At 40.6% G+C, this 13,275-nt stretch overlaps 1 protein-coding gene across 1 annotated transcript; it reads left to right on the top strand.

Annotated features, from left to right (window-relative positions):
* Positions 1-1,447: 1,447 nt before the first annotated feature.
* LOC308078784 (uncharacterized protein) lies at positions 1,448-12,819 on the top strand (the record flags this gene model as incomplete). The annotated part of the gene is made up of 8 exons (XM_080420136.1): positions 1,448-1,469; positions 4,793-4,921; positions 6,482-6,592; positions 9,352-9,416; positions 9,983-10,109; positions 10,765-10,905; positions 11,156-11,266; positions 11,648-12,819. The coding sequence occupies 8 exons, from the start codon at positions 1,448-1,450 to the stop codon at positions 11,695-11,697; spliced, it is 756 nt and encodes a 251-aa protein (XP_080276262.1). The 3' UTR covers positions 11,698-12,819.
* Positions 12,820-13,275: the final 456 nt, after the last annotated feature.

A 13,275-nucleotide genomic window follows, 5' to 3' on the forward strand; every position in this document is an offset into this window, starting at 1 on the left:
TACATTTCAGTATTGATACTTTTACTTAAGTAAAACATTTGAGTACTTTTTCCACCATTGGTCGTAGGTCACATAATAACACCAGCACTTTCCAGGCTTTCTATTGTATACAGAATAAATAAAAATCCTTCTACTGACCAATAAAGCATTACACAGGCTGGCACCACTCTATATTTCTGATTTACGGCATTCCATAGAGACACACGGCCGGAAGCGGAAGGCCTACAAATCCACGCCCACTTTTGACACTCGGGGTCCGTTAGAACGATGAACTGCAGCTCTCAATGCATTCTCTATGAGAGGCATTGTAAAATACCGTCATTTCACTGGTTAACTACTGAGGCTGTAGCGATTTTTTTTGTGTTCTAATTATCTGTCCCATTTGTTTAATTTGTCCTTTTTAATGTCCCATATCTTTCATCTCGATATACTACCCACAATATACTATAATATACTCCATCAGTATGTCAAAACCGCTAGCATCGGAGATCCAGAGTTTAAGTGGTCGCGTTACGGACGCATCCCTTCAGGTTTTCAATACCCAGAAAACTGGCGAAAGTGGCCGTTTTCAATAGGTTTTGGTCATTATCTCTGGAACAGAAGGTCCAATCTGCTCAGTTCAAAGCTTGTTGGATGCGTGACTTTGGACATTAAGCACGCAATGACACATTTTCGGGTTATTTTTTAACAGGAGTCTTCAAAATGTTTTCAGGCCAAGTACCCCTTAACTGAGATAGAGATGCAGCCTGTTACCTGTTGTTGTGTTGTGTTGTGTCGATGTGTCATAGATTCCTGAAAACAGAATGATTTAAGGGGCTAGTGTGACCAAAAAAAAATTCCTGCAATAAATTGAATTCAAAGTAGCCACAGTAAAATCAAAGTAAAACAAATATATAAAAATTCAACTTTAGGTATTAACATGGATAAAGCCTGTATATTGTAGTATTGCTTATGGTTGTCCATCGAATCCGATGATGACGACCACTTATGTCCTTAGCGGTGGGTTCGCAGGTGGCTAAAAAGTCCTATCCTGGAACCACATGTTCTATCGCAGGTAGGGCATGTGTAGGTTGTAGTGGCGGTATGTGGTGATGGCAGTCATGGGTGTGTTCCTCCTGTGTCTCTGTTGTTGCCTTCTGGCAGTCCTGTCCTCCTCCAGCCTGTGAGTTCCTTCGTGGCAGCGCTGCCGCCACGAGTCACGGTCAGCAGCTGCAGTCTCAAGGTCCTCAGGCCTGATCTTGCACTTCTTCAGTGAGGTTTTTAGCTGGTCCTTATACCTCTTCTTCGGCCCCCCTGCCAAGCGCCGGCCGTGGTGTAACTGGCCATACAGCACTCTGCGGGGCAGTCGGTCTTGAGGCATCCGTATCACATGTCCAAGCCAGCGCAGTTGGTGCTGGGTAATTGTGGCCTCGATACTTCGGCAGTTTGTTTTCGCCAGTAACTCAGTATGAGGCACACGATCACGCCAGGTGAGGCCCAGGATGCGCTGTAGGCATCCAATATGGAAGCGCTCCAGGACACTGACATATTTAATATTGGAATATGAATTCACTATATGCCACTCGGCTAGACCAGTGGTTCTCAAACTTTTTCATGTCAAGGACCCTCAAATTTATATGGATTTTGACGCGGACCCCTGTCTGAAAATATTTTGTGCCAGGGACCCCCAAAATAGCAGATTTGTGTTAAAAATATTTATTTTCTTTTTTTCAAAAATAGCAGATGTTCAAGCTCATAGATCTGCTTTTTCGAATAGCCAATGTATAAATGGATAAAGTGGTTAAAATCTGTGTGATGCTTTATTAACACATTTTGCTGGGGACCCCCTGGAACCCCCCCAAGGACTCCTGGGGGTCCCCGGAGAACCACAGAACTAGACTACAGTTTTAAAACAAGCCTAACAAGGCAATAGGATAAAATAAAGAAGCACGATAGCCTATAGGTCTAACAGATCAAAGAGAACTGATATAGCTCACTATAATGATGTAATGTAGCAGCTTGGAGGCGAAGGAAGAGGCCGCACGACTCGTAGACACAATGCAATACATTTTTTGACAACCCAACATTCTCATCTAAACTCTAAGGTCTTAAACAGGGATTGATTCCCTGAAGAAGACCTTGGTTGGTCGAAACGTTGGGTTTCAGAGACAAATATTATACTTTTACTCCACTATAATTATTTGAAATTAAAGTTACTAGTTACATTGATTATTATTACAAAACTACATTAACCACTTCAGCCCAATATACATTTCGGCCATTTGAAAATAACCGATCTAAAAGCTTCCAATGCGTCGCGATGAGCTTGTAGATCTGCTATTTTCTAAATATTTGTATACATTTTATACATATGAAAACTTGAAATGAGACATCCTGCATAATGTGTGCTTTCTACTTTTGGTACTTTAAGTACATTTTGATACCAATACGTTTGTACTTTTACTGAAGTACATTTTGAATTCCGGACTTTTACTTGTAACAGGGTATGTCTACATTGCGGTATTGAGTACTTTTACTTAAGTAAAAAAATGTGAGCACTCGTTCCACCACTGCCCAGCATCAGGGTGTGTTCCGGTGATAATGACGCGTCTGTCTCTGCCTGACTGTCTCTTTTGTTGAGACTAAAGCTTTGTTTGACAAGGGATATCTCTCTCTCTCTCTCTCTCTCTCTCTCTCTCTCTCTCTCTCTCTCTCTCTCCCTCTCTCTCTCTCTCTCTCTCTCTCTCCCCCTGTGTTTTCCCTAGCATCCATCCATATATTCCTTGAACATGGTGAAGAGGGTGCAGAGGAAACAAGTGAAGGCCCAGGCTCCTGTGTTATAACGGTACAGTTGTAATAATGTGTAATTGGATATAAGTGTTACTGACCCTTATCTATTGGTTGCTTGGCTCAAATGTATTACAGCAGCCTCTTTATGTGTCTAACTTGATATTTAATGTTGTCTTATTGGCTGGCTCTGTATGTTTGTTTCAAAATAAATATTTGTTAATATGTAAGTTGACAATACAATCAATATATCAGTGTTTAGTGTTGTAGTACAATTCTTTGGTACAGTATTTGGCTTTGTGTTCTGTCATAACATGTCAAGGCAAGAGCAGTATACATACATGTACTATATAGCCTATACTTGAAGTAGTTTTGTATTTACTAGCGCATGACCACATTGGGCTCTTCATTAGATGGTTGCCTTGTTTTGTATGTAATGGTTGCTGTTGGATAGATCACAATGGGCCTCATTCACTAAGCTTGTTTCCGCTCATATTTTGTACGTATGCACATCTATGCAACTTCCCACGTTAGTCTGATTCATCAATCTTTTTTTGTCCGTGAATTTTGACGGATGTCCGCTCAAACTCACATCTGCTCGGAGGCAGGCTTACAAAATATTTATGTGCCCAACAAAATATGTCAAATGAGCTATTGCATTTGCATGCATATTATAGACATGATGCAAATTCAACCAATTTATTTTTATTTTCAGTTGACACATTTAGAGATGAATAATTAGGTCACTCTGCATGTTTTCGTTTCTGCAAGTTTGGCACAGTTTTGCCTATTGGGCTTTCATGCCAACTCCAATGTTGCATTATTCTATAATATTGACCAAATCACATGAACACAGTCTTACCATCTGATGAGGATACAGTATGGATGAAATCTAGCTGTGTCCATTACTCCATTTCCAATTCCGATGTAGGAATGTGGAGGATACAGTATGTTCGTCCGAAGGACCGATTCCCCTAAGGAATCAATAAAGCTCTGATAAAGAAAAAAATCGTATACAAAATTATTGTATCTCTCACCATTGCGTGAGGGACTTGCTTGCGCTTATACAAATTGTCAAGTGGGTGCATCGAGACGCGTTGCAATCTTGTAGATCTGTCCATTTTGAAGAGTGATGATGTTTTACGTATCCAATATACACAACCCATGTATGCCCAAATAAAATCTGGAATTTACGACCAGGTTAGTGAATGAGGCCCAATGACTTAATGTGTTCAAAAACTGTGTGTGTGGCTCTTGCATTTCATATTTGTCATGCATAATTTATCTCCTTTACCTCTTCCTGTTGGGGTGCAGTGACAGGTGCTCTCAACGCAAGATGGACAGATTAATGGTGTGTGGTCTACTCTGTGCTATCACAGGAGTCATCCTGATGCTCCCCGTGGCTATCAATCAAAACTGCAAGTACTTTACACTCAATGTGCACACAACATAGTTGGTGGTTAAGAGCCACCGTTCGGTTACATGATGTTACCAAGGAATTCCTCTCAGGAAGAGCAGTGATTGGAGGAATGCATTATATAGCCTAATTTGTCGCTGTTGGGCATAAACCTTGTTTTCAACTTGAAAGGTTTTAACAAGAACTTGTGAGTAAACCTCGTAACTCCAACTGAATCCTAACTGGATCCTCAAACTGTCTGCAAAACGTCACAACTGGTCAGGATGTCCGGAGGGAATATTTTTTTTTCGGTCTTTGCCATAAAAATGGCATAAAAATGGGCAGAAAAAAAAAAACTGGCGAAACTGGACTAACACGACCAGTGACACACACACACACACACACACACACACACACACACACACACACACACACACACACACACACACACACACACACACACACACACACGGACAGGGGTGAAAACCTAATCTCCGGCGTCTCCAAATTAGCACTGAGGATTTAGCTGCGTAGACACCTGATCAGTATTTAACCAAAGACACCATGAAGGTCTCAATCCACATGATCACTGATGATTTCTTGTTCTCCCCTGTCTGTCTCCCCCACCAGACAGCAATACCACCTTCATAGTGTTTTCGACAGGGATGAGCATCCTTACCATCGTCTTTGGCGTTTCGTGCTGTCATGCCTGCAAGGGGATGAATTTGCTGGCTGCAGGGATTTTGGCATTTGCTTCCAGTGAGTCTTCCCCATGCACGCACGCACGCACGCACACACACACACACACACACACACACACACACACACACACACACACACACACACACACACACACACACACACACACACACACACACACACACACACTCTCTCTCTCTCTCTCTCTCTCTCTCTCTCTCTCTCTCTCTCTCTCTCTCTCTCTCTCTCTCTCTCTCTCTCTCTCTCTCTCTCTCTCTCTCACATACACACACATAAAACAAACATGGGTAAATTCTCCTTCTACAGCACTGCCACCCAGGTGTGGAATGCCCTGACCCCATCCCTCAAAAAAAATTCGATCACTGGCTTCCTTTAAAACTGCCCTGAAAATTCACCTTTCAGGAGGTCAAAGGGGGAGGTAGTTATCACTTCTCCCTTAGACAGGCGACCCCCATTTTTTTCCCCCCACCTGTAGGTTGATGAATTGAATGTTTTGGTGTTATCCTTTTAGACAAAGTGTTTGACTGTACTCGTGCTGTTTTTACATTTCTGTCTAATAAAATATTCAATCAATCAATCAAATGTATTCACAGCAAAATCCTCTTTGAGAATGTACAAACGTTACCTTGATGGCCCAAAAAAGGACCATAGACTCTCAGAGTTAAAGGCCTTTGCAGACAGGGTGCGATTAGTCAATCAGTTTTTACCGCATGCGAAAAGACGTACGAATCGAACTGCATGGGTTCGATTGGGAAAAAAACGCATTGCCGCATCACATCGCCGCACGGTAAATTCGGAGATGGTGTGCATGAGGTCATTGAGAACCATGTGTTCATTTTAAAAATTATATTGTCAATTTTTTCTGTGCGAAAAATCGCACCCTGTCTGCAAAGGCCTTTAAGGGTCCAATTCTTTCACACACACACACACACACACACACACACACACACACACACACACACACACACACACACACACACACACACACACACACACACACACACACACACACACACGTGCATGCACCAGTGGTGTAAAGTAACTAATTTACTCAAGTACTGTACTTAAGTAAAATGTTGAGGTATTTTTTTACTTTACTGGAGTATTTCCAATTTTCAATACTTTTACTTCTACTCCACTACATCTCAGAGGCAAATATTGTACTTTTACTCCACTACAATAATTTGAAAACTTTATTTACTAGTTACTTTGCAGATATAAATTATTATATTATAAAACATACATTAACCAATCTACAAGCTCACAACCCGTCACATCGCGACGCGTTGTGAGTTTGTAGATCTGCTATTCTGAAACATTTTAGTACTTCTACTTTTTGTACTTTAAGTACATTTTGATGCCAATACTTTTGTACTTTTACTGAAGTAACATTTTGAACACAGGCCTTTTAGTTGTATTAGTTGTATTTCTACTCTGTGGTATTGCTACTTTTACTTAAGTAAAATATCTGAGTACTTTTTCCACCACTGGCATGCACACACGAACGGACAGACGGACGCACACACTACATGTTCATATACTCATGAACCTATACTATTAAAAATAATCGTATTACTCCCCATCTCTCACCTTTCTCAGCTTTCTTTGGTGTGGTGGCCATGCTCATTTACAACGTCAAAGATGTCGGCCACAACTTCACTTTCATTTGCGGACTAGGCTGGGCGTCTGTGCTCATAACCTCGCTTTCAGGTACGGATGGAGAAAACCCATGGACACACTGCTCTGGTGATAATCTGAACCTGGGCTGACATACGTGGTTGTTCTTATAGTTTATCTACATTACATTGCTGATTTGTGTTGAATTTCTGAGAGTAAAGCATCTATCAGCATATTGTGATTATAATGAATTCAGGAAAAAAAACATAATATTATACATAATCCTCATACTTGCCGTGACGAAGACCAGTTGCTGGTCGAAACATGTTGGCTTTTAAAATTTTGTAGACATGATTAAAGTATTTAATCGATATTATTCTATGAAAGATTCCTTTTAGAACGGTGGGGTATTACTATTTGCAGCCAAATGCTGCCTGTTCATGCAGTAGAAATTTCTCTTCAGCTAGAACTTGCGGCGAAGCTAGACTATAAAAGCCACATGTTCTAGAGTATAGAATTATATACTGTATGATATTAACAGATATCATATATAATTTTCTTTTTTGGGTCCCTGTGTGCATCCATGACTGAACGACACCTCTTTCTGTCTGTTGCAGCTATCTTTTACATGAATGCCTACAAAAGGAGAAAGACAAGCCCACGCTAGAGGGAGACAACCACCCAAGACTTTCTGCTTTTAGGACAAAGAGGACAGCGCTCCACTGAAATGGAGAGACGGATCCAGAGAGACTTCTTGGCTTGGAAGTCTTGTGACTGCATTCTCAAGGATATTTCAAGGCATATTTGTGATGAATTTGATCATTTTAATCATGCATAGTGGTATGACTTTTTATTCAGGTATATACTGTATATACAGTGTATTGGCAATTATGTAGCTGGCGTGTCACATTGTTTTGTTTTTTTCTTGTTTGTGTGTTTATTGCCACCAAAAACTCAAGCTCACAACGTGTAGCAGTGTAACGCGTTGTGAGATTGTAGATCTGCTATTTTCAGCAAATATTCCCCCCCAAATAAAGATGCTAGGGTTCAAGTGGTTAATGTAAAAGAATATATATAATAAAGTTCCTATCACACAAAGATTTGTCGGTCCCTATTTAGTAGCTCTTAGGACCCCCTAGGGGGCCCGGACCCCTTGCTAAAGACCCATGGGTTAGTTTATTGATCCCATCAGACATCAGCTCTGCAGTTCCTTGTCTGTCCTCAAACATGCACACTTAGCCCAACAACTGTAAAATATAGAACGGCAATTTAACAACGGAAAACTTCCACTGAAACGTGAACTTCATGTCATTGACTCCAAATAAGTATTGTAGAATGCAAAAATACAGGGAAAATACAAGCATGACTTATTTTGTTGTACATCTACACATTACAGAAGCCAATTATGTTTTGTAGTTGTGTTAGTCACTGTATACAGTATAAATATAGTTGGTCTCTCTCTCTCTCTCTCTCTCTCTCTCTCTCTCTCTCTCTCTCTCTCTCTCCCACAGTAAAATCAAAGTACAACAAAAACTACTTCAGTTACTAACATGGATAAAGCCTGTATATTGCACTATACTGCATTAAACTGACATCACATTTTGTCTCTCACTTCCTCTCTCCTCCTCTCCCATCTCATCTGAGCTTCAATGTGTTCAATGTGCTGCTTCTTTGATCAATTATGCACAGCTGTCTCTAATGATATCCTCGCTGCATGTCAACTTTATATTTGAATGTCCCTTGTAATGTTGTAGTAGGCCACTCACTGTATTTATCTACGTTATCGTTTAATGTTCTCTCATGTAGCCTACACAATTATAAAGGACAGGAAAAATATGAATTGTCTATCCTGAGCTTAACGGAACCTGTATGGTGCTGAATATCATGGTTCTGTTTGATTTGTTCATATTCTTATGTGACGCTGAAAATGTTATATGACTGATTGATGCTATCTCCGCGATTATTTGTAAACAAAGAGATACACATGTAGGAGTAATAGCCTAGGCCTACTATGGCCTACAACCCCTGACCAAGAACAGTGGCTTTAGTTTTCGACTGTTGGAAAAGCCATATGAAATGTAGCCTATATTTTGATTTGGTTATTTTATTGTTTTGAACTCAAAAGACTAAAGGACGCGCTGGATCAAAAATCACAAGTGCAGGGAACGATCTATTGATCATTTCATTTAGATAGATTTATAAGCAGCCTATTAGCCTACTATTGAGAGGCACCTCAAGTCCTCTTCAGACAGTGCAGCTCTGTGGTTTTAACAGCTTTTAGCGGAGCTGTCACCCTTTCACGTCTTGGGTTTGAAAACTGCCACATTCCAGGAACACAGAAATGATCGGAACAGCGTCAAATGATGTGGATCGGAACGGCGTCAAATGACGTGCAGGGGACCCCCATTATGTAAAATATTTGACTTTTCGGCATACTCTGCCTCATGAAGTCTCTATAGTACTACTTGAGAGTGAGAATATGTTGGTCTGGAATCATGATTCAACTCCCTTTTGCGGGACATTTTAAAATCTCTTTGAGGAATCTGATTTGACAGAGACGATGACATACAAGTGATGGCCGATGCGATGTGGGCTGGACTAGTCGACACCAACTCGGGACTCCTGGATCGCTGTCCTCCACTCCCTCCCATCCAGCATCAGGGTGTTTTCCAAGATAATGACATGTCTGTCTCTGCCTGACTGCCTCTTTTGTCGTTACAACAATTTAAGCTTTGTTTGACGAGGCTTCTCTCTCTCTCTCTCTCTCTCTCTCTCTCTCTCTCTCTCTCTCTCTCTCTCTCTCTCAGCCTTTTATCTTGCGTCCCTCTCTTCCTTTAACGTCAGAACGTCAGGGCCCGGTGGGAGTGCAGAGGGTGCAGAAGAAACAAGGCAAGGGCAAGGCTCCAGTGTTGTGACGGTACAGTTGTAATAATGTGTAAATGGATACAATGAGTTGCTGACCCTTCCCCATTGGTTGCTTCGCTCATATGTATTTCAGCAGCCATGCCTCTATGTCTCTTTAACTTGAATGTTTTTGCAGAATGTCCATACTGATGCCATTTTTTATGTGTTTGATATGTAATGTTGTCTTATTGGCTGGCTGTATGTTGGTTTCAAAAACATCTCTACAGAGATGTATTTGAAGATCAATTACGTAAGTTGACAATAAAATCAATATGTCAGTGTTCAGTTGTAGTACAATTGTTTGGTGCCTTTGTGTTCTGAGGCAAGAGCTGCAAACATACATATACTGTATATTATAAACACTACAAGTATACTTAGTACTAGATTAATTTACTAGTGTATGACATTGACTGCATATACTGTACAGTTGTCATGTGGAGCCACGTTGAGCTCTTTATTAGAGTCTTGTTTTGTATGTAATGGTTGCTGTTGGATAGATCACAATGACTTCATGTGTTCAAAAACTGTGTGTAAATTCATGCATTTCATATTTGTTAATCCACCCTATCTTCTGTACAGTGGCTCTTCCTGTCGAGGAGCAGTGACAGGTGCTCTCAACCCAAGATGTACAAATTCATGGTGGGTGGTCTACTCTGTGCCATTGCCGGAGCAATCCTGATTCTCCCCGTGGCTTTCAGTCAAATACGTAAGTACTGTACACAACATAGTTTAGACCCACCATTAAGTTACATGTTGCTAGTTCCTATCAGGATAAGCAGTGATGGGAAAAGCACTTGTGACAAAACCTCGAACTGTCGTCAAAACCTCATAACTCCATTAACGAATCAATTTTGCCATCAATTTTGTTCATAATGTTTTTTAACAAGTCAGTTAAAATGATGCAGTATACCTGTTTATCAAAACGTAGCCCTGTTGCTATCATTGTGGAAAACAATGATTTATATTTCGAAAATCTGTGGAAGATCAATGTGACAAAACATTTAAGTATTAATTAATAATCTCACAGTTATTGAGTTCCTCTTTGCAGACGTTCTTGTACATTGTAATGTCCTGCTTGTTATAGTAGGCCGTAAGCAGTGTCATGAACTGCTTAATGCCTACGGGGGGCAAAGGGGGGTGAGTGTATCGACCAGGGTTCGATACCCAGGCGTTACATTAAGTTATCTATTCGTAACTCTGGGAGTGTATATGGAACCAAATCCACATTTGTACACCACTCTCTGAGGATTTTGCTGTGCAGACACCTGATCAGTATTTAACCAAAGATGCCATGAAGGTCTCATTCCACATGATCACTGATGGTTTGTTCCATGTTATCCCCCGTCTGTCTCCTCCACCAGCAACGACAGAGCACGATGCCACCTTCATCATCCCATTATCGACTGGGATAAACTTGTTTGCCATCATCGTCGGAGTGTCGTGCTGCCGTTCCTGCAAGGGGATCAATTTGTTGGCTGCAGGGATTTTGTTCATTGTTTCCAGTGAGTCTTCACACACACACATATTCACAGCAACATCCTCAGTGAGAGTGTCCAAAAAGGGGCCGTTCCAACAATTCTATACTCTGAGTTACACACACACGCACGCACACACACATGCACGCTCTCGTGAACACACGCACGCGCACGTTTGTTTGGACACACGCATGGACACTCGCACACACACACACGCACGCATGAATGCACACTATGAATACTCATTTTGTAACTCCCGATCTCTCACCTTTTTCAGCTGTCTTTGGTGCGGTGGCCATGATCATTTATTCCATCTATGATGTCGGAAATTACTTCCCTGTAGTTTGCGGACTAGGCTGGTTTGCTGTGCTCACAACCTGGCTTGCAGGTAAGGATGTAGAAAACCCATGGACACACAACATGATAATCTGAACCTGGGCATGTATACATGGTTGTTCTTAAAATGTAATTACATTATGTTGCTGATTTAAGTTTGACTCTATACTTTATGAGAGTAAAGCACCGATTAGCATATTGTGATTATAAATCAAGAAGAAATATATTAGTTGACGCAACATCATTCTATGAAAGAATATTTTTAGAATGGTAGGCTATTTGCTGCCTGTTCTCTCTTCAGCTATAGAACTTTCCTCAAAGCTATAGACTGTGAAAGCCACATGTTCTACAGTATACTACTGTAAATATAACATTATAGAATACTCCTTTTTGGGTACTCCATGACTGAACGACACTGTTCTGTCTGTTGCAGCTATCCTTTACGTTTGCGCCTTCACAAAGAGAAAGACAGGCCCACGCTAGAGGGAGATAACAACCCAAGAATTTCTTCTCTTAAGTTAAAGAGGACAGCGCTCCACTGACATGGAAGCCAGGGACGGATCCAGAAAGACTTCTTGGGCTTTTAGTTGGCTTGGACTGTCTCAAGATTAAGGCATATTTGTGATGAATAAGATTTTTTATCATACATAGTGGTATGACTTTTTTTAATAGTAGCAATTACACAGCCAACGTGTCAACACATTTTTAACCGGTTTTAAATGTTTTGTGTTTTGTTTTGCCACCAGGAACTTAAACTCATAAGTTATATGTTTTCAAATTAAAATGCTTCTCTGTCTTTGTAGATATTGAACTTTTTCTGCCTTTATTGATAGTTACATGGAGAGACGGAGTGACATGCAGCAAACTGGGGACTCGCTGATTCAGAACCTATGTGTTAGGTATCCTAACCACTTAGTGGGTGCCCCCCACAAATAAAAGCTTGAATCAATCAATCAATCAATCAATCAATCAATCAATCAATCAATCAATCAATCAATCAATCAATCAATCAATCAATTAATCAAACAATCAATTTATAGTTGTTTTATAGAATATGTTTTGTATCAAATATTGGTCAAAACATCGGCAATTGGTGGTCTAGGACTCTCCAAAATCAGGATCAATGTCAGACCCAAAAGGCTTTCTTGTTCAGTTCACTGGGCCCTCGTTTGGTCTTCTCCTATACGCACCTGTCACCTTTGTAGTAGCCTCGATCTCCAGACTTTTATTGTTTAGTTTTGCTAAAAAATAAAAGCCTGGAGGAACGCGTCGGTGTACCCGGTATAGGAAGTTTCATTTCCCCAACCAACCAGAGTGCAGTGGGCGTCGCTCGTAATGCTGTGTTAACGGGTCGGGGGTTGACGGACAGATCGGTGAACCAATGGGATCAGGCGCAGTCTCTCTGCGCCTCTATACACCCGCCCCTCTATACACGAAATCAGGAGTGTTGGTGCAGCCTACCTTAGATGTGCAAGAGACTTGCTTTTTATAGACCCGAAAAACTGACATGGTCAGGCTTTAATGTTCACCTTAAAATGACTGTATAATTAAAACATTATGATATTAATTAATATATGATGTTAATATTGCACAGTTTTCAATAAAGTTTCTCTACAAATAGGCTGTTACTGTGATGTTATTATTTTGTATTCACTGAATACTCAATGCCACCAACATAACAAAAAATACATATATATTTATAAATAAATAAGTGTGTTGTAGATTGTGGTTAATTCACAATATATTATTTGAAGTATGGTTCCCAGGAGTCCCTTCCTAGAGATGTACAGTAGTGGAATCAAAAGTACAATATTTGAAAATGTTCAAAGTAATGTGCTTCTAAAGAAAGAAAGAAAGAAAGAAAGAAAGAAAGAAAGAAAGAAAGAAAGTCTTGCAGGATGACAAGCATGACTTTTCACTGTACATACACAAGGACATAATGTCAGTTACTCACTGTATATACAATATAGTTGGTCCTGTGTGTGTGTGTGTGTGTGTGTGTGTGTGTGTGTGTGTGTGTGTGTGTGTGTGTGTGTGTGTGTGTGTGTGTGTGTGTGTGTG

Source organism: Gymnoscopelus braueri, assembly GCF_963280865.1.
Source record: "Gymnoscopelus braueri genome assembly, chromosome: 22".
NCBI lineage: Eukaryota > Metazoa > Chordata > Actinopteri > Myctophiformes > Myctophidae > Gymnoscopelus > Gymnoscopelus braueri.